A 26850-nucleotide genomic window follows, 5' to 3' on the forward strand; every position below is an offset into this window, starting at 1 on the left:
ATAAATTCTTCCCTGCGACAAGTAGCTAGTCAAAGATGTGATTCAATGTACCAATGTTGTCTTTGAACCAGAACGTGGGCCTTGTGACCGTGACGTCGACGCCTCTCAACTGCGGCCCCAAACTCCGGCTCCTTCTCAATCGACCGGCCAATGAGAAGCTCCTCATGCTCCTTCCTGTCGGTTACCCCGCTAAAGACGCCACCGTGCCTGACCTCATGCGCAAGCCTCTGGAGGACATCATGGTGCACATTTAAGTCTGCACAGAGAATATGTGATAATATTTTGTCATTAATAAGTCATTTGCATTAAAGCTCTTTTAAAAGGCAGGTTCCTATTTAGTGGTGTGTTTTAGTTTAATCCTGCCTTCTCCTTTGTCTGCGCCTGTGTGTTCAGTAATTTGTCCTTGGCGAGAGACGGACCTTGAGGCACACCTGCTCGTTATTAGTATTTAGGCTCGTCACTGACAGTTTGGCCTTGCCGGTTAATGTATCCCGAACCTCTCTCGTGCATGCTTCACCTCACCAGACCTGGTACGTTGTCGCTACTTAGTCCTGAATTCCTTAACCTCTACTTTGTTTGTTTACCGGCAACCCTGAGGTAAAGGGGGATTATTTTTTTGGACTCTTGCCCTGCTCAGTGTGCCCTGGCCTTATTTCCTGCCGACCTCTGAGGAACCTATTTTGTTCAGGTTACATGGTGTGCGCTTCTGCCCCATCGCCCTTATTTATCCCTTTTGTCTAATTAAATGTCTTCATTTTTGTAATTCCACCTTGTCTCCTGTCTCTGCATCCTGGGGTCACCTCCCCTTGACCAAGACCTTAACATTTAGGGCAGAATATAAGAGAAGCGTGCGTCTGAATTAGTTATCCATATGTGCACAAATTCAACAAATTTGACACAAAGTTGTTCTATTTATTATTTTTTGTTTGGGAATATGATAAAAAACTACATTCCGCTCGTTATGAAAATTGTAATCATCAACATGAATAAAAAAATATGATGATATGGCAATCTATTAAAAGTTGTATGCAAGTTCAGTGCATCCGGAAAATATTCATAGCGCTTCACTTCTTCCACATTCTGTTATGTTACAACCTTATGACAAAATGGAATAGATTAATTTGTGTCCTTAACAGGGCAGCACGGTGGGACAGGGGTTAGTGCATGTGCCTCACAATACGAAGGTCCTGAGTAGTCCTGAGTTCAATCCCGGGCTCGGGATCTTTCTGTGAGGAGTTTGCATGTTCTCCCGGTGACTGCGTGGGTTCCCTCCGGGTACTCCGGCTTCCTCCCACTTCCAAAGACATGCACCTGGGGACAGGTTGATTGGCAACACTAAATTGGACCCTAGTGTGTGAATGTGAGTGTGAGTGTTGGCCCTGTGATAAAGTGGCGACTTGTCCAGGGTGTACCCCGCCTTCCGCCCGAATGCAGCTGAGATAGGCTCCAGGACCCCAAAGGGACAATCGGGAAAAAAATGGATAGTGTCCTTAACATTCTACAGACAATATCCCATAATGACAATGTGAAACCTTTTTAATTTTATTTAATTTTTTTACAAACCCTGTTTCCATATGAGTTGGGAAATTCTGTTAGATGTAAATATAAACGGAATACTATGTTTTGAAAATCATTTTCAACCCATATTCAGTTGAATATGCTATAAAGACAACATATTTGAAGTTCAAACTGATAAACTTTTTTTTTTTTTGCAAATAATCATTAACTTTAGAATTTGATGCCAGCAACACGTGACAAAGAAGTTGGGAAAAGTGACAATTTGGAACAGTTAGGTTCCATGATTGGGTATAAAAGCAGCTTCCATGAAATGCTAAGTAATTCACAAACAAGGATGGGGCGAGGGTCACCACTTTGTAAGCATATTGTTGAACAGTTTTAGAACAACATTTCTTAACGAGCTATTGCAAGGAATTCAGGGATTTTACAATCTACGGTCCGTAAAAACATCAAAAGGTTCAGAGAATCTGGAGAAATCACTGCACGTAAGCGATGATATTACGGACTTTTGAGCCCTCAGGCGGTACTGCATCAAAAACCGACATCAATGTGTAAAGGATATCACCACATGGGCTCAGGAACACTTCATAAAACCACTGTCAGTAACTACAGTTGGTTGCTACATCTGTAAGTGCAAGTTAAAACATTGCTATGCAGAGCAAAACCCATTTATCAACAACACCAAGGAATGCCGCTGGCTTCGCTGGGCCCGAGCTCATCTAAGATGGACTGATGCAAAGTGGAAAAGTGTTCTGTGGTTTGACCAGTACACATTTCAAATTATATTTGGAAACTGTGGACGTGGTGTCCTCCGGACCAAAGAGGAAAATAACAATCCGGATTGTCATAGGCGCAAATTTCAAAAGCCAGCATCTGTGATGGTATGGGGGTGTATTAGTGCCCCATGGCATGGGTAACTTACACATCTGTGAAGGCACCATTAATGCTGAAGGGTCTATACAGGTTTTGGAGCAACATATGTTGTCATCCAAGCAACGTTATCATGGACGCCCCTGCTTATTTCAGCAGGACAATGCCAAGCCACGTGTTACAACAGTGTGGTTTTGTAATAAAAAAGTGCGGGTACTTTCCTGGCCCGCCTGCAGTCCAGACCTGTCTCCTATCGAAAATGTGTGGCTCATTATGAAGCGTAAAATAAGACAGCGGAGACCCCGGACTGTTGAACGACTAAAGCTCTACATAAAACAAGAATGAAAAAAAAATTCCCACTTTCAAAGCTTCAACAATTAGTTTCCTCAGTTCCCAAACGTTTATTGAGTGTTGTTAGAAGAAAATGTGATGTAACACAGTGGTGAACATGCCCTTTCCCAACTGCTTTGGCACATGTTGCAGCCATGAAATTCTAAGTTAATTATTATTTGCAAAAAATAAAATAAAGTTTATGAGTTTGAACATCAAATATCTTGTCTTTGAAGTGCATTCAACTGAATTCTACTTGAAAAGGATTCGCAAATCATTGTATTCTGTTTATATTTACATCTAACAAAATTTCCCAACTCATATGGAAACAGGGTTTGTAAATGCCTTAAAAATAAATCACTTAAAAAAATCACATGTGCGTAAGTATTCGCAGCCTTTGCTCAATACTTTGATGCACTTTTTGCAGAAATTACAGCCTCAAGTCTTTCGGAATACGATGCCACAAACTCGGCACACCTATCTTTGGGCACTTTTGCCCATTCCTCTTTGCAGCACCTTTTAAGTTCCATCACATTGGACGGGAAGCATTGGTTTTCATCCAAAATATACCGTAGTACTTCCCTGCCGCTGAAAACCAACCCCAGAGCATGATACTGCCACCACCATGATTGGCCTGGTGATGAGTGGTGCCTGGTTGTCTCCAAACATGATGCCTAGCATTAACGGTTAAGACTTCATTCTTTGTCTCATCAAAACTCAGAATTAGTTTTTCATTGTCTGAGAATCTTTCAGGTGCATGTTGACAAACGTTTTTTTTTTACTGAGAAATGTCTTCCGTCTGGTCAATCTACCACACAAGCCTGATTGGTTGATTGTTGCAGAGATAGTTGTCCTTCTGGAAGGTTTTCCGCTCTTTACAGAAGAATGCTGTAGCTCTGACAGAGTGACCATCGAGTTCTTGGTCACCTCCCTGACTAAACTAGAATGAATCCAGCAATGTACAGAGACCTCCTGGATAAAAATCGACGCATCCCATGGAACTTGAGAGGTGCACCAAAGAGGAATGGGCGAAAGGACCCAAAGTTAGGTGTGCCAAGCTTGTCCATCCACCACCATCGATCCACTTTCTACCGCTTGTCCCATTTGGGGTCGTGGGGGGTGCTGGAGCCTATCTCAGTTGCATTCGGGTGAAAGGCAGGGTACATCCTAGACAAGTCGCCACCTCATCGCAGTGCCAAGCAAAAAGATTCAAGGGTGTAATTGCTGTCAAAGGTCCATCCATCCATCCATCTTCTTCCACTTATCCGAGGTCGGGTCGCGGGCACAGCATCCTAAGCAGGGAAGCCCATACTCCCCTCTCCCCAGCCACTTCGTCCATCTCTTCCCGGGGATCCAAGGCGTTCCCAGGCCAGCCGGGAGACATAGTCTTCCCAACGTGTCCTGGGTCTTCCCCCTGGCCTCCTACCGGTCGGACATGCCCGAAACACCTCCCGAGGGAAGCGTTCAGGTGGCATCCTGACCAGATGTCCGAACCACCTCATCTGGCTCCTCAAGATGTCAAAAGTCTATCAAAAAATATTGAGCAAAAGCTGTGAAAGCTTTTATGTACATGTGATTTTCTTTTATTTTTTTATTTTCAATATGTTTGCAAAAAAAACAAAAAAAAACTTTTTGCCTTGTCATTATGGTGTCTTAACCATAGAATTTTGAGGACTAAAATGGATATATTTCATTTTGGAACAAGGCTGTAACATAAGAAACTGTGGAAAAATTTAAAAGCTGTGAATACTTTCCGGATGCACTGTAAGATAAAAAGTACATAGATCCATTTTCTACCGCTTGTCTCTTACGGGATCGCGGGGGGTGCTGGAGCCTATCCCAGCTGCACTTGGGCGGAAGGCACTGTACACCCTGGACAAGTCGCAACCTCATCGCAGGGCCAACAAAAACAACATTCACACTCACATTCATTCACATGTCCCCAATACAAAACATGTACTTTGAGTGAAAGTTACTTATTTGTGTGCTCTGGAAAACATGAAAATGGGGTAAAAGTCTCAAACAATCTGCGATGAGGTGGCGACTTGTCCAGGGTGTACCCCGCCTTCCGCCCAATTGTAGCTGAGATAGGCCCCAGCGCCCCCCGCCGCCCCAAAAGGGAAGAAGCGGTAGGAAATGGATGGATGGATGATCTCAAACAATGTGTTCTTTAATGGTGACTATTAATGAATTAAGATAACGTTCCATTGTGGGGCAGCACGGTAGAACAGGGGTTAGTGCATGTCCCCGCTTCCGCTATCCCAGTCACTGCCGTTGTGTCCTTCGGCAAGACACTTTACCCACCTGCTCCCAGTGCCACCCACACTAGTTTAAATGGAACTTAGATATTGGGTTTCACTATGTAAAAGCACTTTGAGTCACTACAGAAAAGCGCTATATAAATTTAATTCACCTCAATTCACTTGTGACCTTGGATTATTATTATTATTATTATTATTATTATTATAATTATTATTATTATTATTATTATTATTGTTGTGTCCTGGACATGACGTTAAAGTGCATCCGGCAGTGGAGGCTCCTCTGTGGGGTCTTGGGGCACTAGGAGGTTAACCCCTTTACTACTGTTACCCCTGGTGGCCCTTGGCAAAGGCCTAGTACCTGACTGACCACTAGCCAGGGATGCGGTAAAGATCTCAACAGCGGAGCAGGCGGAAGACGGTAGATTTAAGAACTACCACAATGGCTGCGATGGCGGGAGAAGGCTGCAGCAGAAAAGGGTCCCCAGTCTTCTTGGACTCCATGCCACTGGACCCCGACCCGATTCTGTCAAGGATCGTGTAGTGACTGTCTGTCTGTGCACCGGTCTCCCCACGTTAAACAAAGTTACGCACAGGTATCCTCCATAAAAGGATACACCCCTATCAGGAGGATCGTCATATTCGTTCGAGTGACCGCCGATGATGATTATTATTATTATTAATGAAAAAAAGGCTGTATTTTTCTTTAAAAGACTGTAGAAACATACTCAGTGGCCTTGTGGTTAGAGTGTCTGCCCTGAGATAGGTAGGTTGTGAGTTCAAACCCCGGCTGAGTCACACCAAAGACTATAAAAATGGGATGCGATGGGACCCCAGCTTGGCACTCAGCATCAAGGTTTAGAATTGGGGGTTGAATCCCCAAAAATTATTCCTGGGCGTAGCCAACGCTGCTGCTCACCGCTCCCCTCACCTCCCAGGGGGTGAACAAGCCAGGGGATGGGTCAAATGCAAAAGTACAAAAGTACAACCCATTTATCATTTATTAATTATATAGTAGAAACTTACTCAGTGGCCTTGTTGTTAGTGTGTCCGCCCTGAGATAGGTAGTGAGTTCAAACCCCGGCCGAGTCATAAAAAAAAGACTATAAAAATAGGACCCAATAGGACCCCTGCTTGGCACTCAGCATCAATGGTTGGAATTAAGGGTTAAATCACCAAACATGATTTCCGGATGCGGCCACCGCTGCTGCTCACTGCTCCCCTCACCTCCCAGGGTGTGAACAAGCCAGGGGATGGGTCAAATGCAGAGAATAATTGCACCACACCTAGTGTGTGTGTGACAATCATTGGTACTTTAACTTAAAAAGTTTACACATCCCTGGACTTAGACTTAGACAAACTTTAATGATCCACAAGGGAAATTGGGTTTCACTATGTAAAGGCGCTTTGAGTCACTAGAGAAAAGCGCTTTATGAATATAATTCACCTTATTTCACTTAATTGTGACCTCGGATTATTATTATTATTATTATTAATGAAAAAATGCAGTCTTTTTCTTTAAAAGACTATCTATGGTAGAAACCTACTCTGGCCTTGTGGTTAGGGTGTCCGCCCTGAGATAGGTAGTGAGTTCAAACCCCGGCCGAGTCATAAAAAAAGACTATAAAAATGGGACCCAATGGGACCCCTGCTTGGCACTCAACATCAAAGGTTGGAATTAGGGGTTAAATCACCAAAAATGATTCCCGGGTGCGTCCACCGCTGCTGCTCACTGCTCCCCTCACCTCCCAGGGTGTGAACAAGCCAGGGGATGGGTCAAATGCAAAGAATAATTGCACCACACCTAGTGTGTGTGTGACAATCATTGGTACTTTAACTTAAAAAGTTTAGACATCCCTGGACTTAGACTTAGACAAACTTTAATGATCCACAAGGGAAATTGGGTTTCACTATGTAAAGGCGCTTTGAGTCACTAGAGAAAAGCGCTTTATGAATATAATTCACCTTATTTCACTTAATTGTGACCTCGGATTATGATTATTATTATTATTATTATTATTAATTAAAAAATGCTGTCATTTTCTTTAAAAGACTATCTATAGTAGAAACCTACTGTGGCCTTGTGGTTAGGGTGTCCGTCCTGAGATAGGTAGTGAGTTCAAACCCCGGCCGAGTCATAAAAAAAAGACTATAAAAATGGGACCCAACGGGACCCCTGCTTGGCACTCAACATCAAAGGTTGGAATTAGGGGTTAAATCACCAAAAATGATTCCCGGGTGCGTCCACCGCTGCTGCTCACTGCTCCCCTCACCTCCCAGGGTGTGAACAAGCCAGGGGATGGGTCAAATGCAGAGAATAATTGCACCACACCTAGTGTGTGTGTGACAATCATTGGTACTTTAACTTAAAAAGTTTAGACATCCCTGGACTTAGACTTAGACAAACGTTAATGATCCACAAGGGAAATTGGGTTTCACTATGTAAAGGCGCTTTAAGTCACTAGAGAAAAGTGCTTTATGAATATAATTCACCTTATTTCACTTAATTGTGACCTCGGATTATTATTATTATTATTATTACTATTATTATTAATGAAAAAATGCAGTCATTTTCTTTAAAACACTATCTATAGTAGAAACCTACTGTGGCCTTGTGGTTAGGGTGTCCGCCCTGAGATAGGTAGTGAGTTCAAACCCCGGCCGAGTCATAAAAAAAAGACTATAAAAATGGGACCCAACGGGACCCCTGCTTGGCACTCAACATCAAAGGTTGGAATTAGGGGTTGAATCACCAAAAATGATTCCCGGGTGCGTCCACCGCTGTTGCTCTCTGCTCCCCTCACCTCCCAGGGTGTGAACAAGCCAGGGGATGGGTCAAATGCAGAAAATAATTGCACCACACCTAGTGTGTGTGTGACAATCATTGGTACTTTAACCCTAAAAGTTTAGACATCCCTGGACTTAGACTTAGACAAACTTTAATGATCCACAAGGGATATTGGGTTTCACTATGTAAAGGCGCTTTGAGTCACTAGAGAAAAGCGCTATATGAATATAATTCACTTTATTTCACTTAATTGTGACCTCGGATTATTATAATTATTATTATTAATGAAAAAAATGCAGTCATTTTCCTTAAAAGACTATCTTTAGTAGAAACCTACTCAGTGGCCTTGTGGTTAGGGTGTCCGCCCTGAGATAGGTAGTGAGACCCAATGGGACCCCTGCTTGGCACTCAACATCAAAGGTTGGAATTAGGGGTTAAATCACCAAAAATGATTCCTGGGTGCGTCCACGGCTGCTGCTCATCCCATCCCCTTTTCACCTCCCAGGGGGTGAAAAGGGGATGGGTCAAATGCAGAGAATAATTTCATCACACCTAGTGTGTGTGACAATCATTGGTACTTTAACCTTAAAAAGTGAACGTTTCCAGGAGCTCGTAATATTGGTAAAAAACAACGATATTTTTTCAAAATAAAGATTCGTATGCTTGCATGTTCGAAATAAACTTAAACTCAACTCAACTCGAACATGTTGAAAAGAGAAACTGGCATTTGTGATGTATTATGTTGTATGCTTGCATGTTAGAAATAAACTCAAACTCAACTAAACTCAACCTTACTGAACGTCGGTTTATAGGCTGTCATATACGGGTTGTCTTTAGAGAGCAGTAGAGACGCCATTAAAAACCGATACGACCGACCTTACCACAACGAAGAAAAAGAAGCCCATTGCGCATGCGTACACCACGTACACCAACGCCGTTAGCTCCCTAGCTCAGCAGTCCGTCAGTCAGGCAGCAGCGGTGGGCTCACACCAGGGGACGCGCCGGCTCGGCGAACAAGAGCTTTCGGAGGACTTGGCAGCGCCACGACGAAAATGGCTGGCCAGCAGTTCCAGTACGATGACAGCGGCAACACGTTTTTCTATTTCCTCACCTCTTTCGTGGGACTCATTGTCATCCCGGCCACCTATTACCTCTGGCCCCGGGATCAGAATGCTGGTAAGGCCCCGCTGTCTTGTCTCCGTGCTAACTCAGCTAGCCTGGCAAGTCTTCCTAAAGACACTTCGCTACATTTAAACCACATTTACATGCAAGAGTGCCGTGTCATCTCTGCAGTAACGCCACAAAGTGTCCACGAATCCCATTAGCTAACTTTAATCTAATAACACAAAGTCACTGTCTAATGTTTCCTCAAGGGTGTTCATGCATTCGTGCAACTTTATTGAACTGCAAAGAGTCTTATCTGAACGTCAACAATAACAACATCAACACACAACTGGCCTGGCTTATGCAACGTATGCCAACAAGCAACCCTGCTTGTTGCCAGATGTGCATCTTGGCATCACTTAGTAACACCAGAGTGCACTGATATTGATGCTAACCAGTACTAATATGCAGAAGAAAATGCCATCCATCCATCCATTTTCTATCGCTTGTTCATTTCTGGGTGCTGTAGCCTATCCCAGCTGCATTTGGGCGGTAGGCGGGGTACACCCTGGACAAGTCGCCCTCATCGCAGGGCCAACACAGGTAAACAGTCAACATTCACACAACTGGCCAATTTAGTGTTGCCAATCAACCTATCCCCAGGTGCATGTCTTTGGAGGTCGGAGGAAGCCGGAAAGAACCCACGCAGTCACGGGAAGAACATGCAAACTTCACACAGAAAAATCCCCAGCGTAGGATCGACCTTTGTATTGTGAGGCAGATGAACTAACCCTTCTTCCACCGTGGCGCCCTAACAGATGAAAAACAAATCCATCAATCCATCCATTTTTATCGCTTGTCCCTTTCGGGGCTCCTGGTGCCTATCTTAGCTGCGTTCGAGCGGAAGGCGGTGTATACCCTGGACAAGTCATCACCTCATCGCAGGGCCAACACAGATAGACAACATTCACACTCACATTCAGACACTAGGGCCAATTTAGTGTTGCCAATCAACCTATCCGCAGGTGCATGTCTTTGGAGGTGGGACAAAGCCGGAATACCCGGAGCGAACCCCTCGCAAACACGGGTAGAACATGCAAACTCCACACAGAAAGATCCCGAGCGCAGGATCAAGCCAGGACCTTCGTATTGTGAGCATACTTGCCAACCTTGAGACCTCCGAATTCGGGGGGTGGGGGTATATTGTATCGTCCCGGAAGAGTTAGTGCTGCAAGGGATTCTGGGTATTGGTTCTGTTGTGTTTATGTTGTGTTACGGTGCGGATATTCTCCCGAAATGTGTTTGTCATTCTTATTTGGTGTGGGTTCACAGTGTGGCGCATATTTGTAACAGTGTTTAAGTTGTTTATACGGCCACCCTCAGTGTGACCTGTATGGCTGTTGACCAAGTATACCTTGGATTCACTTGTGTTTGGGTGTGTGAAAAGCCGTAGGTGTTATGTGATTGAGCCGGCACGTTGTTTGTATGAAGGATAATCGGAAGTGAGGTCATGTTGTCCTCACTCAGGTCCGCATGTTAAGGGGTGAAGGTTTCAGGTAAGAAAGAACGCTAAAGGCAGTAAGGCACGCCCCCAATATTGTTGTTTGGTTGGAAATCGGGAGAAATTCGAGAGAATGGTTGCCCTGGGATATTTTCGGGAGGGGCACCGAAATTCGGGAGTCTCCTGGAAAAATCCGGAGGGATGGCAAGTATGATTTTGAGGCAGATGCACTAACCCATCTTCCACAATGCTGCCCTAACAAATGAAAAACAAATCCATCCATCCATCCATTTTCTCTCGCATGTCCCTTTTGGGGCCGCTGGAGCCTATCTTAGCTGCATTTGGGCGGAAGGCGTGTACACCCTGGACAAGTCGCCTCTCATCGCAGGGCTAAAAGATAGACAGACAACATTCACACTCACATTCACACACTAGGGCCAATTTAGTGTTGCCAATCAACCTATCCCCAGGTGCATGTTTTTGGAGGTGGGGGGAAGCCGGAGTACCTGGAGGGAACCCACGCAGTCACAGTGAGAACATGCAAACTCCACACAGAAAGATCCTGAGCGCTGGATCGAACCCAGGACGTTCGTGTTGTAACTCCCCTTTCACCGTGCTGCCCTAACAAATGAAAAACAAATTAAGAAAAAAAAAAACCTCAATCAAACATCTAATTGATGACACTTTGGCTTACCTCTCCAGCCAGAGTGAGTTGGCTAAATGGCCCCGGTTCTTCCAGCTGAAGGCTCCGGTAGAGCGATAGCATTACATTTACCTTGACTTGATTTTACGTTCTGCTTTATTGAGATATGTTTTTACTCGATGGGTTATTTTCTGTAGTTATACATGGTAAATGGGTTATACTTGTATAGTGATCTTCTACCTTCAAGGTACCCAAAGCGCTTTGACACTATTTCCACATTCACCCATTCACACACACTGATGGTGGGAGCTGCCAAGCCAGGCACTTACCACGATCTGTCAGGAGCAAGGGTGAAGTGTCTTGCTCAAGGACACAACGGACGTGGTGATAGAAGTGGGGGATCGAACCAGGAACCCTCAGGTTGCTGGCAAGGTCACTCTTCCAACCGCTTCCCCAGTTCTTCTGTTTGTTTATCAAGAAAGTCAACTGTCCCTCCAACATCATATGAGGAAAGGCCATGGGAAACCTTTGGAGGTTAATAGTCGTTAATACCACAATGAGTCCAATATTTATATAATGATAAAAATAGTGACGTCTTCAGAACGTAAACACCCTGAGTTACTACAGATTAAGATCTATATGGGCGGCACTGCGTGGTGGGCAGAGCGGCCGTGCCAGGAATTTGAGGGTTGCATGTTCGCTTGCCATCCAATTCACTGCCGTTGTGTCCTTGGGCAGGACACTTCACCCTAGTCCCCAGTTCCGTTCACACTGGTGAAGGACGAGTGGTGGTCGGAGCAAAGTGGCAGCCACGCTTCCGTCAGTGGCTACAAATGTAGATTACCACGACCAGGAGTGAATGAAAGATGGCTTCTCACTTCTCTGCAAAGCACTGTGAGTGTGTAGAAAAGAGCTACATAAATCTAATCCTTTATTATTATTATTATTATTATTATTATTATATCTTTAGGGTTTTATCAATACCAATATCGATATTCTTTAATGATACCAATATTCATAGATACGCTTATTGGTACTATATGTAAATGAAGATGTGAAAAAAGCATTTTTATTAGCACCAGAGGTTTTCGCCACAGACATCACAATGTAACATCTCACAGCAGGAAAGCAATTTGTATCAACACCTGGTTTTTATGTTTTAAACAAATCAGCTATTTTTGCAGCGCAAGATGCAATGCTGTATAGTATACCACACATTAATCCATCCATCCGTTTTCCTATAATATTTAAATTACTAGTAATAAAAAAACAAAAATGTTTGGTATTCATGTTCATTCACAGACTTTTAAGATGATATCTCATATCAAATATATAATATAAATCAATCCAATCAACAATCAATTAGCATTTTAGGTGGGTGTGCATTTTGTAGCAATGTTATTTGTGTTTGTGTTGCACAAAGGTCTATATGAGTGACAGACCGTAAGACAGTGTTGATCCTTGCCGACGTACCTGTCTGTGTCGTGAGTGTATTATAAAAACAAAATGTTCACTTTTTTCAGTGGATTAATATTGGCCTGCATCGCTGCTGATGGTGGTCGTGAGTTAAGTGGAGAACACTTGAAACTCACAGTAACTCTTATTAGCGTGTGTGACTTTGGGGAATAAGAAGACATATTGTTGTGTACATACATACGTTTGTGTGGTTTTGCGTCTATATTTTTCATTAAGCCAAGCTGATTATCATCTCCCTGCACGTAATAGCGACACTTAAACTGAATATGACAACGTGTCATAATGACGACGGTCAGCTGTATTAAAAAATACCAATAGCGATATCATTAGTCCACTATCACTGACACAATTCAGAACCTATCCCTACAACAGACCGATACAAAACTGATTGTTTAGCTTCCCACTGCACAAGCTAAAAAATTAAATTGACCGTTTGCATAGGTGAAGTTTGCAGTTATTTTTCTTTGTTTCTCAAGCTGCCATGCCTCCCAGGGGAGGAAAAAGCACTGTTCAGTACCTAAATTGTAATATGTGTGTTTGTTCCAGAACAATTGCGTCTGAAGAGCCTACGGAGGGTCCATGGCAGGTGCCTGTGGTACCGTCTCAGGCTGATGAAGTCCCAGCAGAGCATCATCCCCACCTTAAAGTGAGTCTAAGAGTGTGTGTCCACTGTCCTCTTCAGGGGAATCACACTTTGCACGCCATGTTTTAGCAGCATCATCTTCTTTTAAACGATGAGCACGCAGCTCTAAAATTAGTCTCTTTTTGTTTCTATTTTGGTACACTGGAGATATTAATAAGGCCGCCCTGACAAGAGGAGAAAATGATACCACAAGAACAAAAAAATAGTCACAATAAGATCGCAAAAAAGTTTGAAAAAATTAAGACCAAGTCAAGACTGATTATGTGTGAAAAAGGCACCCTTTTATTAAAATAAATAATATTAAAAAAAATATATTAAGACTTTGCTCTAGTATTGTCTCTATTTCATCCACTATGGATTGAACTTTCACAGTATCATGTTAAACCTGCTCGACATCCATTGCTTTTGGTTCCCCTAGAGGTGGGGGGTTGCCCACATATGCGGTCCTTTCCAAGGTTTCTCATAGTCATCATTGTCACCGACGTCCCACTGGGTGTGAGTCCCACTGGGTTTGAGTTTTCCTTGCCCTTATATGGGCTCTACCGAGGATGTCGTTGTGGTTTGTGTTGTGATTTGTACAGCCCTTTGAGACACTAGTGATTTAGGGCTATATAAATAATCATTGATTGATTGTAATAATAATGGGACGTACCCTCGATAAAATGCCACATTAATCTGTAATATGGCAACTTCATTCTCTAAAAAAATTCTTGTCCACTTACATTGCAACTTTTGACTCATGTGAAGGTCTCATTATTGGAACGATACAACTTTATCTTGTATTCGGCACGACTTTTTTGGACACCTTTGACTCCTAACATTCCAACATTTCCTTGTAATATCACTTTATTTAAAAAAAAAAAGGGAAGTTTTTTCTTGTGAAACACAACTGCAGTTTTTTAACATTATACTGAAAAAAGTAACACTTTTAAGCTGTTACATTACATGATTTTTTTCTCGCAACCTAATTCCTGTAACGTTAGCATTTTATTCTTGTAAAAATACGACTCTGTTCTAATGACAAACTCCCCCTATTTTTTAACATTCCCACTTTTTTCTTGCTACATAACAAATGTATGTCTGAAAATATACATACAGTACAACATTTTCACTTTTCTTGTAATCTAACTTGCCGTGGTGTTGCATACTTATTTGTAGTTTTGGATCGGCTGTTAATCAACCTGGCTTTCCTGTGTAATAGGGATTTGATAATATAAGAGTTATTGCCACCAAAATAATTATGGTTAACATTATCGTGGTATCGTTGAATGTGCTCTTAAAGTACTTATACACACACTGAAATATTTTAACCTTGTCTTATTTAACAAATATCAATAGACGGAAAAAATGTATTTTCCTTGGCAGAACAAACATTACATTGTTCATTCTGCACATGTGCAGTAACATTGAATACTCCATTGTGTGAGAGGACGGGTAGGAACTGTCAAAACAATCATGATTAAGTATTATGATATATTTTTAAACAGATGAATAAAGACAAAAACAAACAAATAGAAGAAGACTTTTAGTCATTTTTTAGGAGATGATTGGGAGGTCCCAAGCAAATGTCTGTGTTTGCCAAATGGTTAAAAGGGAACTGCACTTTAAAACATATTTTTCCTATCGTTCACAAACATAATGAATGACATGGCAACTGATGTATTTGGATTTTTTTGTATTTTAAGTCGTAAATGAAAGTCCGCTGACAGCGGAGCCAAATGGAGGTCCTCTATTCTGCTCAGAAAACCTAATAAATAACCATCCAAAAACTGCCAACAATACTCCATTTACATCTCGTGACTGCAATATTAAGCAAGTATTAGTGATATTGTTGTTCTAAGCGCTAATGCTGACAAACTATTTATAGCAGCGCTGTGATCACAAGCTTGTGTGCCAATGTTTACATGTTTGACTGATGAGCTGCTTCCTCGTTTCCCTGCCCATCAAAATTTATTGTAGATCATAAATAATGCCTCTCACCTGTATAGTAGAAGAATGAGGGTGCATTCCGACAAGTTGGTACACTTTGAGAATATGAAATTAGACCCGTACAATGGTGAGAAAGACATAAATAGACTCTTGGTTCCATTTCCCTTTTTTTCGCAAGTATCATGAGTCATTCTTCATCTAAATGGGAGTATATCAACATCTCATCAGTCGGCATCATAATGACAGCTGACCTTGTACAGTAAGTGATGGTTTATTAGGTCTGGTGGCTGTCAAAGTCTACAGTGAGTAATTATCAGTGATGTTGTTAAAAAAGCAAACGTTGTCAAATGCGTTTTTTAAATTATTGTGCCGCATATTCTTAAAATGAAACGAAGTATGTAAATATCAAATGTTATTATTAATGTGCCCAGTACTACATTACATATATACTTACAGTACATCATGTATATAACACCTTAGAGGAGGTGTTTGGATGTTTTAAGGGTTTTAAAAGCAAAATAGAGCAGCTCCCATAGGCTTCATTGTAAGCAGACATTTATTTGCATGTGTTTACTTTTTAAAATGCACAAAAAAGTTGTCTCTCTTATCTGTGTTGGCCCTGTGATGAGGTAGCGACTTATCCAGGATGTACCCCACCTACCGCCCGAATGCAGCTGAGATATGCTCCAGTACCCACCGCGACCCCCAAAGGGACAAGCGGTAGAAAATGGATGAAAAAAGATACATCCATCGTCATTTCTTTCATAGTGATTTTGAACTATAGGCAAAATTCCCCAAAAAACGCAGTTTCCCTTTAAAAGTTTGCTAATCCATAGACATTCAATGTGTATCAATTTTCACGTCTCGCTGGACTTCTTTGTCCTAAGAGACATTCAGCACAGCTTGAAGGTTCAATGTGCACTATTGAACAGCTTAATTGCTTAATTTAATGCAGGGGTGCCCACACTTTTTCTGCAGACGAGCTTCTTTTCAATTGATCAAGCCGAGGGTATCTCTCTATTTATATATCAATCAATCAATGTTTATTTATATAGCCCTAAATCACTAGTGTCTCAGAGGGCTGCACAAACCACAACACAAACCACTACGACATCCTCGGTAGGCCGACCACATAAGGGCAAGGAAAACTCAAACCCAGTGGGACGTCGGTGACAATGATGACCCAGTGGGACGTCGGTGACAATGATGACCCAGTGGGACGTCGGTGACAATGATGACCCAGTGGGACGTCGGTGACAATGATGACCCAGCGGGACATCGGTGAGAATGATGACTATGAAAACCTTGGAGAGGACCACATATTAAATGTGTTTAATGTTAATACAAGCATGTTTAACACATACAGATTCCTTTCTTTCATGAAGACAAGAATATAAGTTGGCTTATTACCTGATTTTAATGACTTGCATTGATAACTGATAACGTCCACATTTTCAAATGGAAGAGAAAAAAGTCCTCCTTTCCGTCCAATACCACATGATAGTGGTTGGTGTTTGGCATCTTATTTGTCGAGCTTCCATACTCATTTTAATACACTTTACAAGAAATGCATTGGCACCAAACTCCATAGCTTGCGAGCTTGTGCAGATCGGCTTTCTGAGACTCTTATTTCATTCGCGCAGACAGGAGGAAGCAGCGCTTTTATTGTGAAAATAGGAACTGTGCAGTTTGTCTTTACAGTTTTGACAGCAGGTACGGCTCAAGAGTCTGTTGATACAAAAAGTGTTTCTCATCTTCCTGTCGGTCATTTTTCCTAATAAAAAGTTTGCAGCAGCCAGCATCATCTCACATGACCTTCGGGTGCCGTGAATGTCAATCAAGTGACAAAAGTGACGTATTGGTAAAGATTTATGATCGCAAATTTTTAGGTTTATTTTTTTAATGCCTTACACTGTCCGCCATTGACTGGTAGCTCGCGATCGACGTAATGGGCACCCCTGCTTTAATGTGTCTTGTATTCATGTTAGCTCAAAATTACCGTGCTAGCTTGCTTCTCCAGTAAATGAGCTAAATCACTGGTCTGCGTTTATAAAAATGCGATTATCGATCATGGTTTTACGATAATTTTAATTTGAAACGGCAAAGAAAACAGTCAGGCGTTTTACCCCAGTTTATCTTAAATACTGTAATCGTTACATATCAACATTTGTGTTGTACAGTTCGGCTGGCTTTTCATTGGTTGGAAAGTTGAAATGAAAGGACTTCAACTAAAGACCCTTCCAACTGATGTTTTCATATTCATGCGTTGTCTGTGTTGTTGATTGTCGAGAATGGAGCGTTATTCCCCGGTGGCCTGGTGTTCAGTATTGCTGCCGCACTCTGTTTGTTTCATGTCTGCTTTTTCGGCCCAGTTGATATTCACACCTCCTTCTTCCACTCCTGTTCTGTCTCTCTAATGATTCACGGTGCTGCCAGCATGAAATGTGTTTCATTAGGCAAAGTGGTCGACAGGTTTTGTTTCCTCTTCCCAGCTGTCTCATAACTAGACATTTATCATGGCAATCCTTTTGGGGTTTTCTCTCGCTTTACGGGTTGCCGACCAGCAGAGGGGTCGGCCGCCATGGCAACAGATGCTGATAGAGAGCAGGCCTGTGGGGTTTGCTATTGTCATGGAAACAGGGTAAAGTTCTACAAATTGATGCCAAACATTTGAACCTATTTAATTGTTCATACAATATAATCACAATAATCATATTGACACTCACTGACCAGCCTGTGCTTGATGTTTTTGAGCTTATTGTCACTTAATTGGGTACACCACTATACAAGCGCTGTATCAAAAGTTCAACATTTATGAAAATAGTAATGATCCTGATTTTGTTTGGCGATACCGTAACCAGACTATTAAATTGTGCATTCATAGATTTGCAAGAATATCGTCCCAAATAATGTGCAGGCATTATGACATTCCCTTATTACAATGACAATTTAAATTGTATTAAACATTTGTTTTTTTTACTCAAAAAATAGAAAGAGCTCGTACCATTTAGTTTTTGTCCCTGAAACTTTATTCTATAAACAATAGATTGTTTTTAAAAATGTTATTAAAATGTTATTTTCCTTACCTAAGGAATTTTTACATTTACATTTTACTCATCATTCTTACAATGTTTTTCTTGTACATATACAACTTTCATCTCCTAACAGTATCTTTTTTCTTTTTAATTGTATTTATTCTTCTCTTTATACCACCTTAATATCCCAACTTTATTCCCCTAAAATTATGCTTTTCTCCCTTGTAAATTGTGACTTAAATCTTACTGGTTTTTGTGTAATTTTTTGACTTTATTTTCTTTAAATTCTGTCTTTATTTACGACTTTTGATATTGAATGCAGCTGAAATAGGCTCCAGCATTCCCCGCCACCCCGAACGAGACAAGTGGTAGAAAATCGATGGATGGATATGAAGTAGGAACTATTTAATTTGGGTGATGGACATCTTAATAGAGTAAAAAAGCTTCATACACTGGCTTTCTTTGTGGTGGGGATCAGCTACAGCTGATAGCTTGCGTGTGTGCAAAGAGGCTGTGCGGCTTAGAGTAGTCATACCGACATTTTAGGGCTTTCTGGTACGACTCCAGCTTCAGCCTTGTGTCCTTGGGCAAGAAGCTTCACCCACCTTGGTCCCAGTGCCACCAACACTGGTGTTTGAATGTGTTTGGCAGGACTCTCTTGCAAAAGAGTTTCTAAATCTCAATGAGACATACCTGGGTAAATGAAGGTTTTGAAGTTAAGTATGTGTTTTCAGGAAAGCTGCCTTGTTGTTTGGCTGGGTTGTCTTCCTGCTACTGGCATACAAGGTGTCCAAGCTGGACAGGGAGTACCAGGAGTACAATCCTTATGAAGTTCTCAACCTGGACCCGGTAAAGAAATACACATTTAAAATCATAAAGTCTGGGCAGAAACTCGTTATTATTTTTTTTTTACTCTCCAGGGATCATCGCTGTCTGAAATCAAGAAGCGATACCACGTGTTGTCGCTCAAATACCATCCAGACAGACGCGGTGACGAGGGCACCTTTATGAGAATCGCCAAAGCTTATGCTGCGTACGTGTCATTGAGCAGTGTAATTTTAATCCATTAGTGTTTGATATTGAATGTTTTGTACTCCTTTTGCTTACAGTCTGACTAATGAACAATCCCGTAAAAACTGGGAAATGTATGGCAACCCGGATGGCCCAGGAGGTGAGTTTGTATTTTTTTTTCGTGTTAACAGGACCAAAAAGATCTAGATCTAGAACTTGTTTGTTTTTGCAGTGACCAGCTTTGGCATCGCCTTACCAGCCTGGATTGTGGACCAGAAGAACTCAATGCTGGTATTTGTCATTATTTTCAACATATTGCATGTGTACTAGGGGTGTGGGAAAAAATCGATTCGAATTTGAATCGCGATTCTCACATTGTGCGATTCAGAATTGATTCTCATTTTGAAAAAAATCGATTTTTTCTTTATTTTTTTTTAATCAATCAAACAGAACAATACACAGCAATACCATAACAATGCAATCCAATTCCAAAACCAAACCTGACCCAGCAACACTCAGAACTGCAATAAACAGAACAATTGAGGAGACAGAAACACGACACACAGGGGTGGGAATTATCCGCGGAATTTCGCCGATTTTGGCGCCGCCAGGGTGGTTTTTGTCTCTGCGTTAGAGATGCGCGGATAGTAGGGGTGTAACGTACGGTACGTGTATTTGTATTGAACCTTTTCGGTACGGGGGTTTCGGTTCGGAGGTGAACCGAACGTCACGGAGATATTAAGTAGCGCACCGCACGTTGTGTAAACAATGCACACCGAGGCACCATGAATTGATTTACGTGGACCCCGACTTAAACAAGTTGAAAAACTTATTCGGGTGTTACCATTTAGTGGTCAATTGTATGGAATATGTACTGTACTGTGCAATCTACTAATAAAAGTTTCAATCAATCAAAAAAACAACAACACACGGCATGCTAGCAGCGATCAAGGTGTATGATAGACGACCACACCTCCTCTTTTCACGGGATATGTCCTCTTTGCGGAGCTGTCCTGGTGGAGTTTCTTAAATGCCTCAAATGTCCGGCATTTTAAGTTAAGGGTTGCGTGTATTTTCAATGTACGTTCAGGGTTAAGAAGGAGTTAAAAAAAAAAAAAAGTGCTGCACGGCAGCAACATTTGTGAGGGAGGGGGAGACAGAGAGAGCGAGAGAGTTATGATAAATGCGCATGCGTCGCCAGGCTCTGCTTTTTACCCATAGATTTATCATATTTTATTTTTTATTATCTATTGCAGTGGTGTCAAAACTGTGCCCCAGAGGCCATTTGCGGCCCACAGCTTATGTTTTAAAGGCCCACGACACATTCTAAAAATACTATTAAAATAAACAAAAACATAAACAAAAGTGAAATAAAAAAAGCTTAAAGGCTAAATGTAATTTAGAAAAAGTTGCAACGTTGACTAATAAAACAAAGCTGTTTTTTTTTTTTCTTTCAAACTGTCATTGCTCAAAACATAATATTAAAACAAAATCAATGTTATTATGAATTATTGATCTATCCAAGTTTCCGATTACTTCACATCAAACATTCCATTAAGAAAAATGTTTTTGGTGGAAGATTTAGCAAATTTGTTAAATAATTTAAAAAAATGTATATTTTGTTGTTTTCTTACTGTACCGAAAATGAACCAAACCATGACCTCTGAACCGAGGTACGTACCGAACCGAAATTTTTGTGTACCGTTACACCCCTAGCGGATAGGCAATTATATCATCCACAACTGCATCACTAAAGTCGTCATCCACCTGCCATCCACCCAAACCAACATTTTATCAAAGCCACAATCACCCGCCACCCGCCCATTGTTTTATATCTAATGTAGACGATGCAAGGCATTAGTGAGGTTAGAAAGTGTAACTCCCTCCAAATAGCACAGACACAATGGCTTTCTTGAACTGATGTACCTGAAGGCTTCCTTTCCCCTCAAATTCAACGTGAAAACTGTAATAAATAAAGCACATTACAAACGTAAAAATAATAACATGCACAGCATGTGGATCAAACATTTTACCAAGTAAAATACCAACAAATGACAAACAAATACCTCGTTGGCCATACCCGGAAGTAGCTTCCTTACATCCGTCGACATACCAAACGAGACACTTCAAAATAAAAGTATGCCCACATACTGTTTCAAAGAGTGCTGCTCGTTTTTCGTATGTGGGTAACAACATTTAACTATTTATAAATGGTTGATTTATATAGGCTAGTAAGGTAAAGTGTTGTACCTGACAAGTTTGGGCTACCTTGCTTCTGCAGCCTTCATCAGAGGTGTCACGTGATGTAAGCGTGACGTTGTCTGTGACGTGATATATAAATTGTACCATCAAGTGTTGTCAGGTACAACACTTTACCTACTAGCCTATATAAATCAACCATTTATAAATACGTGTCAGTAGGCTAAATGAACCTCTTCAACATAACATTTAACTATGTATATATATTTCCGAATGGTTCAACCGCCACCCGCTTGAATCTATTTAAAATCAATTTTTTTGTCATGTCACCCTCCCGACCCGCATCCGCGAATGAGACCGCAAACCGCACATCTCTACTCTGCGTTGACCTAGTTATCAGTACAAGGCAAAGAATTCCAAATAATCCAAAAGTGTGCAAGAATTTGATTTATTTGTAAACTTGTATACATAAATTTCATCAAATGATACATTTTTATGAAAATATTTGCTAATAAATGTGAAATTTTGGTCAGGAGAATATTGTTAGATTTTGACTCAAAATAGCAGGAAATGTATCCTAAGCTAACATAGATTTAAAAAATTTTCTGGGGGGGCATGCCCCCAGACCCCCCTAGCAGGCGAGTTCACAGAGTGTACTCAGTTGCGGCCGCTGTGCGGCCTTCCGCAAAGCGGTGTTTTAGGATTAAAACATTTTGAGCTGATTTTGTAAATCTTCATTCCCATCCCTGGACACAGAACAAACCAAAGGTAGTGAAACAAAAATGAATCTACCACTCTGCTAGCATGTCAGCAGACTGGGGTAGATCCTGCTGAAATCCTATGTATTGAATGAATAGAGAATCGTTTTGAATCGGAAAAATATTGTTTTAGAATTGAGAATCGCGTTGAGTCGAAAAAATCGATATGTAATCGAATCGCAACCCCAAGAATGGATATTGAATCGATTCGTGGGACACCCAAAGATTTGCAGCCCTAATGTGTACATTTATTTAGTAGCAGTCTAAAGTCTGTTTTGTCTTGCAGGTGTTGTTGGTATATGGTCTAGCCTTCATGGTCATCCTCCCAGTTGTTGTGGTAAATGGTTCACTGGTGTTGGTTGCCATTGGACTGAAGGTCTAGTTTACTGACTCTAATTGTACTACATCAGGGTACATGGTGGTACCGCTCCATCCGATACAGCGGAGACCAAATCCTCATCAACACCACCCAGCTCTTCATGCACTTCATGTACAAGACGCCCAACATGAACATGAAGCGTAGGTTTCTCTTAGTTTCTTGGTAATGTAATTGGAGAACAAGCACTAAATATTTGTATTCTTTCATCTCTGCAGGGTTAGTGATGGTGCTGACGGCAGCATTTGAGTTTGATCCTCGCAGCAATAAAGAAGCCACCATAAGACCGACAGACAACATCGAAGTCCCACAGGTAAGAAACCATTTAAAAAAAATAAAAACAATTTACTACTTTTATAATATCTCTATGGTTCCCTCCAAATCTTACATATTTATTGTTTGCAACTTTTTGGTGCAAAAGTTACCTTTTTTTCAGTAAAAATTATTATTGTAATATTTCAACTTTTTTATAGGGGAATTTTCTTAAAATGTTATCTTAAAAATAATATATTTTATAGTGTAATTTTTAAAAATACAGTCGTCCCCTACATAACACTTCAAATATTGCAGCTTCACCACCTGCAGATTTTTAAAGCATATTCCACAGCAATAATCTGTCAATGTCGTTATAGCAGTTACAGTGTAAATAGAACCAGAAAAATGATGCGGCGCCCCATAAAGATGCAAGAAGGAAAGGTAAACATGAGGGGAAGAGGAGGACAAAAAAACTCCCAAACCTAAGCGCCCACGGGGAGTTGGGGGCTCAGTTTGAATCTTGAAAAAACCTCAAGCAACAATAAGCACATATGAGCACATATTTACAACACACAAAATCTCAAGACGTGCAACGAAGGCAGAGCGACAAAGGCTTGTGATGGGGGTGGGTTGTATGTGGGTATATCTGTGAAGTAGTCGTCCATGGGTCCGTGTTTTGTTTATAATCCTCCAGAGTCGCCCAATTTGGCGTTACGAAATAGAGTCAACCTCCCAAGTGTGTTTGAAGAAGGGGAAAGGAATTTCAGAGCATCTTTCGCTGCAGTGGTCTCACAGGGGTGTTTATGACATGACTCTGCCAAAGACAAAGCAGAGTGAGCCGAATTGTTGATAAGGATTGTTTTGGTCAGGATGAGCAAACACATTCCAATGTTTTGGTTCTAGTTGTGGCTCTTAAATTAATCATAATTTCACCTTGCAGAGCAAAAATCTTATTTGAGAAGTTAACAAATTTGTGATTAAATTCCGAAATTACCAAAGTCTGAGTGCCCACATCTCTGCCCAACACATCGATCACAAATTTATCTTCCGAATTTGTCCATAGATCAGAGCAACGCTTACTCCGCAGTTCCAAATGAATAGATATTTTCAATGTCCTCGACGGAAAGAACCGCGAGGCCCCCTAAGAGTCCCTCATGTATCTAGCAAGTTCCCTCAGGACCGGCAGGTTCCACCGAACCTGAGCTTCTCGTCGAGAAGAACTTGTCAATTGAGTTGAAAGACCAGTTTATATCAATTCCATGGTTTAGATTTTAGAGAACAGTGCAAGAGCGAAAAGGTAAGGGAGGGGACAATGTGCCCGCCTTTGTTGAAAGCTGCAAAAGAAACAAAGTAAAGTAATAATACCAATACTACAGTAGTACTGGCCTCTAGAAGAGCTTAAATCCATGTCCAGACGAACACGGAGAGTTAAAAGAAAAACGTATATTCGGGGTAAAAACAATCTCCATCCACACAAGTGTAGTTTGAAAACCTTCTGTCTACACACAAACACATACACCTGCTGTCATGCACATTTTGTCCAATCAGAGGCCTGATAAAAGCAGCAAAAGCTGACTTGGTGGCATTACACCTCTATTATGTTTATATTGATATACTAGACGTACAATGACACGTACATTATCTCTAAAACCAGCCTGCATGTACACAGAGCCCTGGGAACATTATGAATCTTTTTTTTAGTATTCAAAGCGCTGATGCAAACCTCTGCTGCTGAAATTCAACACTCATAGAATTGTAACAAACTAATTATCAACATGGTGATATATTACATGTACTGTGAAGTGTAAATTATTTCTAAAATCAGCACGCACTAACGAGCCAAGGAAACCATTTTGCATGTTTGAGTGCCTATATATAGCACACGTGTGCCGCTGCAAAACTCTTGTGGAATTATAGTGATATAGTACATGCACAATTAAGTTAATATTGTCTTTAACATCAGTACACACTACAAGGAGGACGCTACATCATGTTTTTTTAGTTGCTTGGTCGCTTTTTACGCGCGTGCACAGTCGCGCCCGGTTCCATCTACAAAAATGGAAGCAAGACACGTAAGTTAACTTTCTTCATGATTTGTCATTAAAGAAGGACTAAAAACATAAGCTGATGTTGCACCTTTCTTATGACACAGAGCATAACGTCTTGTTTGTCAAAGTTGTCCCATCAGGTGGATGTTCCACAGTGATTATATTCAAAACAGCTGACTTTCATTAGCAGTGGCAGGAGTGTCGCAAAGTTCATTTTGGTGTTTCTAGCAGCATGTCTACATTCAAGCATACACCAGTGACCCCAAGAGGGACAAGCAGTAGAAAATGGATGGATAGATACATTAAGTCCTCTTAAAGTGTGTTTAAAGCCAGCAATGCGGTGTTGTTGAGCTTTGGAAATAACAGCGCATAACCATGACGTCATCACAAGTCTCTTTTGTGCCAAGCTAATTCAAGATTTTTGGAACTCTACACTTTGGCCAGCAATTGCAAAAGTCTATGTTTTTAAAGACAAAAGTATGTGTCTGCGTGTGGACAAGAGTCCTAAACGCAGAGATAAGTATGGGTTTATTAAGTGTCCGTGTTCATGTGGACATGGCCTAAACCAATCCGTGCTCACTGTTAAGTATTGTGGCCACTGATTGGCTCAACTTCAGAAAGCTTTACTGTATTGAATTAAATCAGTGTGGAGCCTTGAGGGCTCTCAGAATGTTGAAAAACGCAGTTAATATGATATATATGTTTTATGCTAAGCTATTAAAATATTAAATCTATAATGAATAATTCCTACTTAGTTTTTTATGGTAATGTCCGGGACCAATTAACAGCAATATGCGAGAAACGACTATATTGGATTTGTTACAAAATGTGCATATTTTTTCTTCTTTTTGCCCCGACATTTTTTTTTTCATATTCAAATTTCTCCATTAAACGTGTTTTTTCTTGTCAAATTTCAGTTTATCTTATGTACTACTTTTCCTTGTAATAAATAAATACTGGCTTTTTTCTATGAATATTAAGATGAAGTTTTCCCCAACAAGACTATTTCGTGTAAAATGACATCCATCCATCCATTTTCTACTGCTTGTCCCGTTTGGGGTCGCGGGGGGTGCTGGAGCCTATCTCAGCTGCAAAATGACATATTCTTGTATAATGTTTCGATAATTTCAAATTGTTTAATTTCTGTACAACATTAATATTCCTTTGTAGAATTAAAACAACATAAACCAAGGTCATACATGTGGGGTTATTAGCCATCAAGATTTTCTCCATAATCTTTTTCTCCTGTCCTGTAGTTGATCCGAGAGCTTGGAAACATCAACGTGAAGAAAAAAGAGCCTCCCTTCTGCTACCCATATAGTCTGAAGGCCAGAGTTTTAGTGCTTTCTCACCTGGCACGAATGGACGTGTCTGATGAGTTGGAGGAAGGTTAGACACTCTATTATCGCTCAATATTAAGGGATCACGGTGTGAAAATAAACATTTAACCCAGGCGAGGTGTGTTTGTGCTTCAGATCAGAGGTTTGTGGTGAGAAAGAGTCCTGCTCTCCTGCAGGAGATGATTAATGTGGGCTGTCAGCTGACCATGATGGCCAACAGCAGAGGAGGTCAGAACAAACACACAACATGAATATGACAAGACGTTTTGGAGGACATCACTTACTGTCTTGGTCTGTCCAGGTTTCCACGCTCCGCGTCTGGTCACCATCGAGAACTGCATGAAGCTGACGCAGATGATTGTGCAGGGCCTGCAGGAGTCCAAGTCGCCTCTGCTGCAGCTGCCGCACTTTGAGGAGGAGCATCTGCGCTACTGCATCTCCAAAAAGGTACCAGGTGTTCACTCATTGGCTTTTTGCTCCTCCTGACATTGCCTTCAGTTTACCTTCCTCTTTGTCGCCAGTACAAAGTTCGGAGCCTGCAGGACCTGGTGAGTCTCAAAGACTCCGACAGACGTATCATGCTGCGCTTCCTGGGGGAGGAAAAGTATGACGAGGTCCTGGCCGTGCTAGGCTGCTTCCCTCACATCACCATGGATACCAAATTACAAGGTTGTTGTTTAAGTCAAGACAAAGTTTTAAAAAATGCACCTGACAGCTGCATTACTGAAGACGCCGCACCGATCCGCCTGTCGATCTCACGATCCA

General features: G+C 41.4%; 2 protein-coding genes across 4 annotated transcripts in view; both read left to right on the plus strand.

Annotated features, from left to right (window-relative positions):
• The window catches only part of iyd (iodotyrosine deiodinase), a 76263-nt gene extending 75495 nt beyond the window's left edge, over positions 1–768 (plus strand). For 2 of the 3 annotated variants that reach the window (XM_061900704.1, XM_061900703.1), the window contains exon 7: positions 72–233. In XM_061900704.1, coding sequence (XP_061756688.1) covers positions 72–87 — 16 coding nt within the window. In that variant the 3' untranslated portion in view covers positions 88–233. Of the gene's footprint in view, positions 1–71 lie in introns of all 3 variants that reach the window. The other variant, XM_061900705.1, reaches the window with a different exon arrangement.
• A 7914-nt stretch (positions 769–8682) lies between these two features.
• The window catches only part of sec63 (SEC63 homolog, protein translocation regulator), a 30818-nt gene continuing 12650 nt past the window's right edge, over positions 8683–26850 (plus strand). Inside the window, exons 1-13 of the mRNA XM_061900717.1 lie at positions 8683–8943; positions 13038–13137; positions 18833–18947; positions 19019–19131; positions 19208–19269; positions 19342–19400; positions 22353–22403; positions 22477–22585; positions 22661–22755; positions 26002–26134; positions 26221–26313; positions 26387–26532; positions 26607–26754. Of these exons, the coding sequence (XP_061756701.1) occupies positions 8820–8943; positions 13038–13137; positions 18833–18947; positions 19019–19131; positions 19208–19269; positions 19342–19400; positions 22353–22403; positions 22477–22585; positions 22661–22755; positions 26002–26134; positions 26221–26313; positions 26387–26532; positions 26607–26754 (1348 nt within the window). The 5' untranslated portion in view covers positions 8683–8819. The remainder of the gene's footprint in view (positions 8944–13037; positions 13138–18832; positions 18948–19018; positions 19132–19207; positions 19270–19341; positions 19401–22352; positions 22404–22476; positions 22586–22660; positions 22756–26001; positions 26135–26220; positions 26314–26386; positions 26533–26606; positions 26755–26850) is intronic.

Source organism: Nerophis ophidion, linkage group LG05 (genome assembly GCF_033978795.1).
Source record: "Nerophis ophidion isolate RoL-2023_Sa linkage group LG05, RoL_Noph_v1.0, whole genome shotgun sequence".
Taxonomy (NCBI): domain Eukaryota; kingdom Metazoa; phylum Chordata; class Actinopteri; order Syngnathiformes; family Syngnathidae; genus Nerophis; species Nerophis ophidion.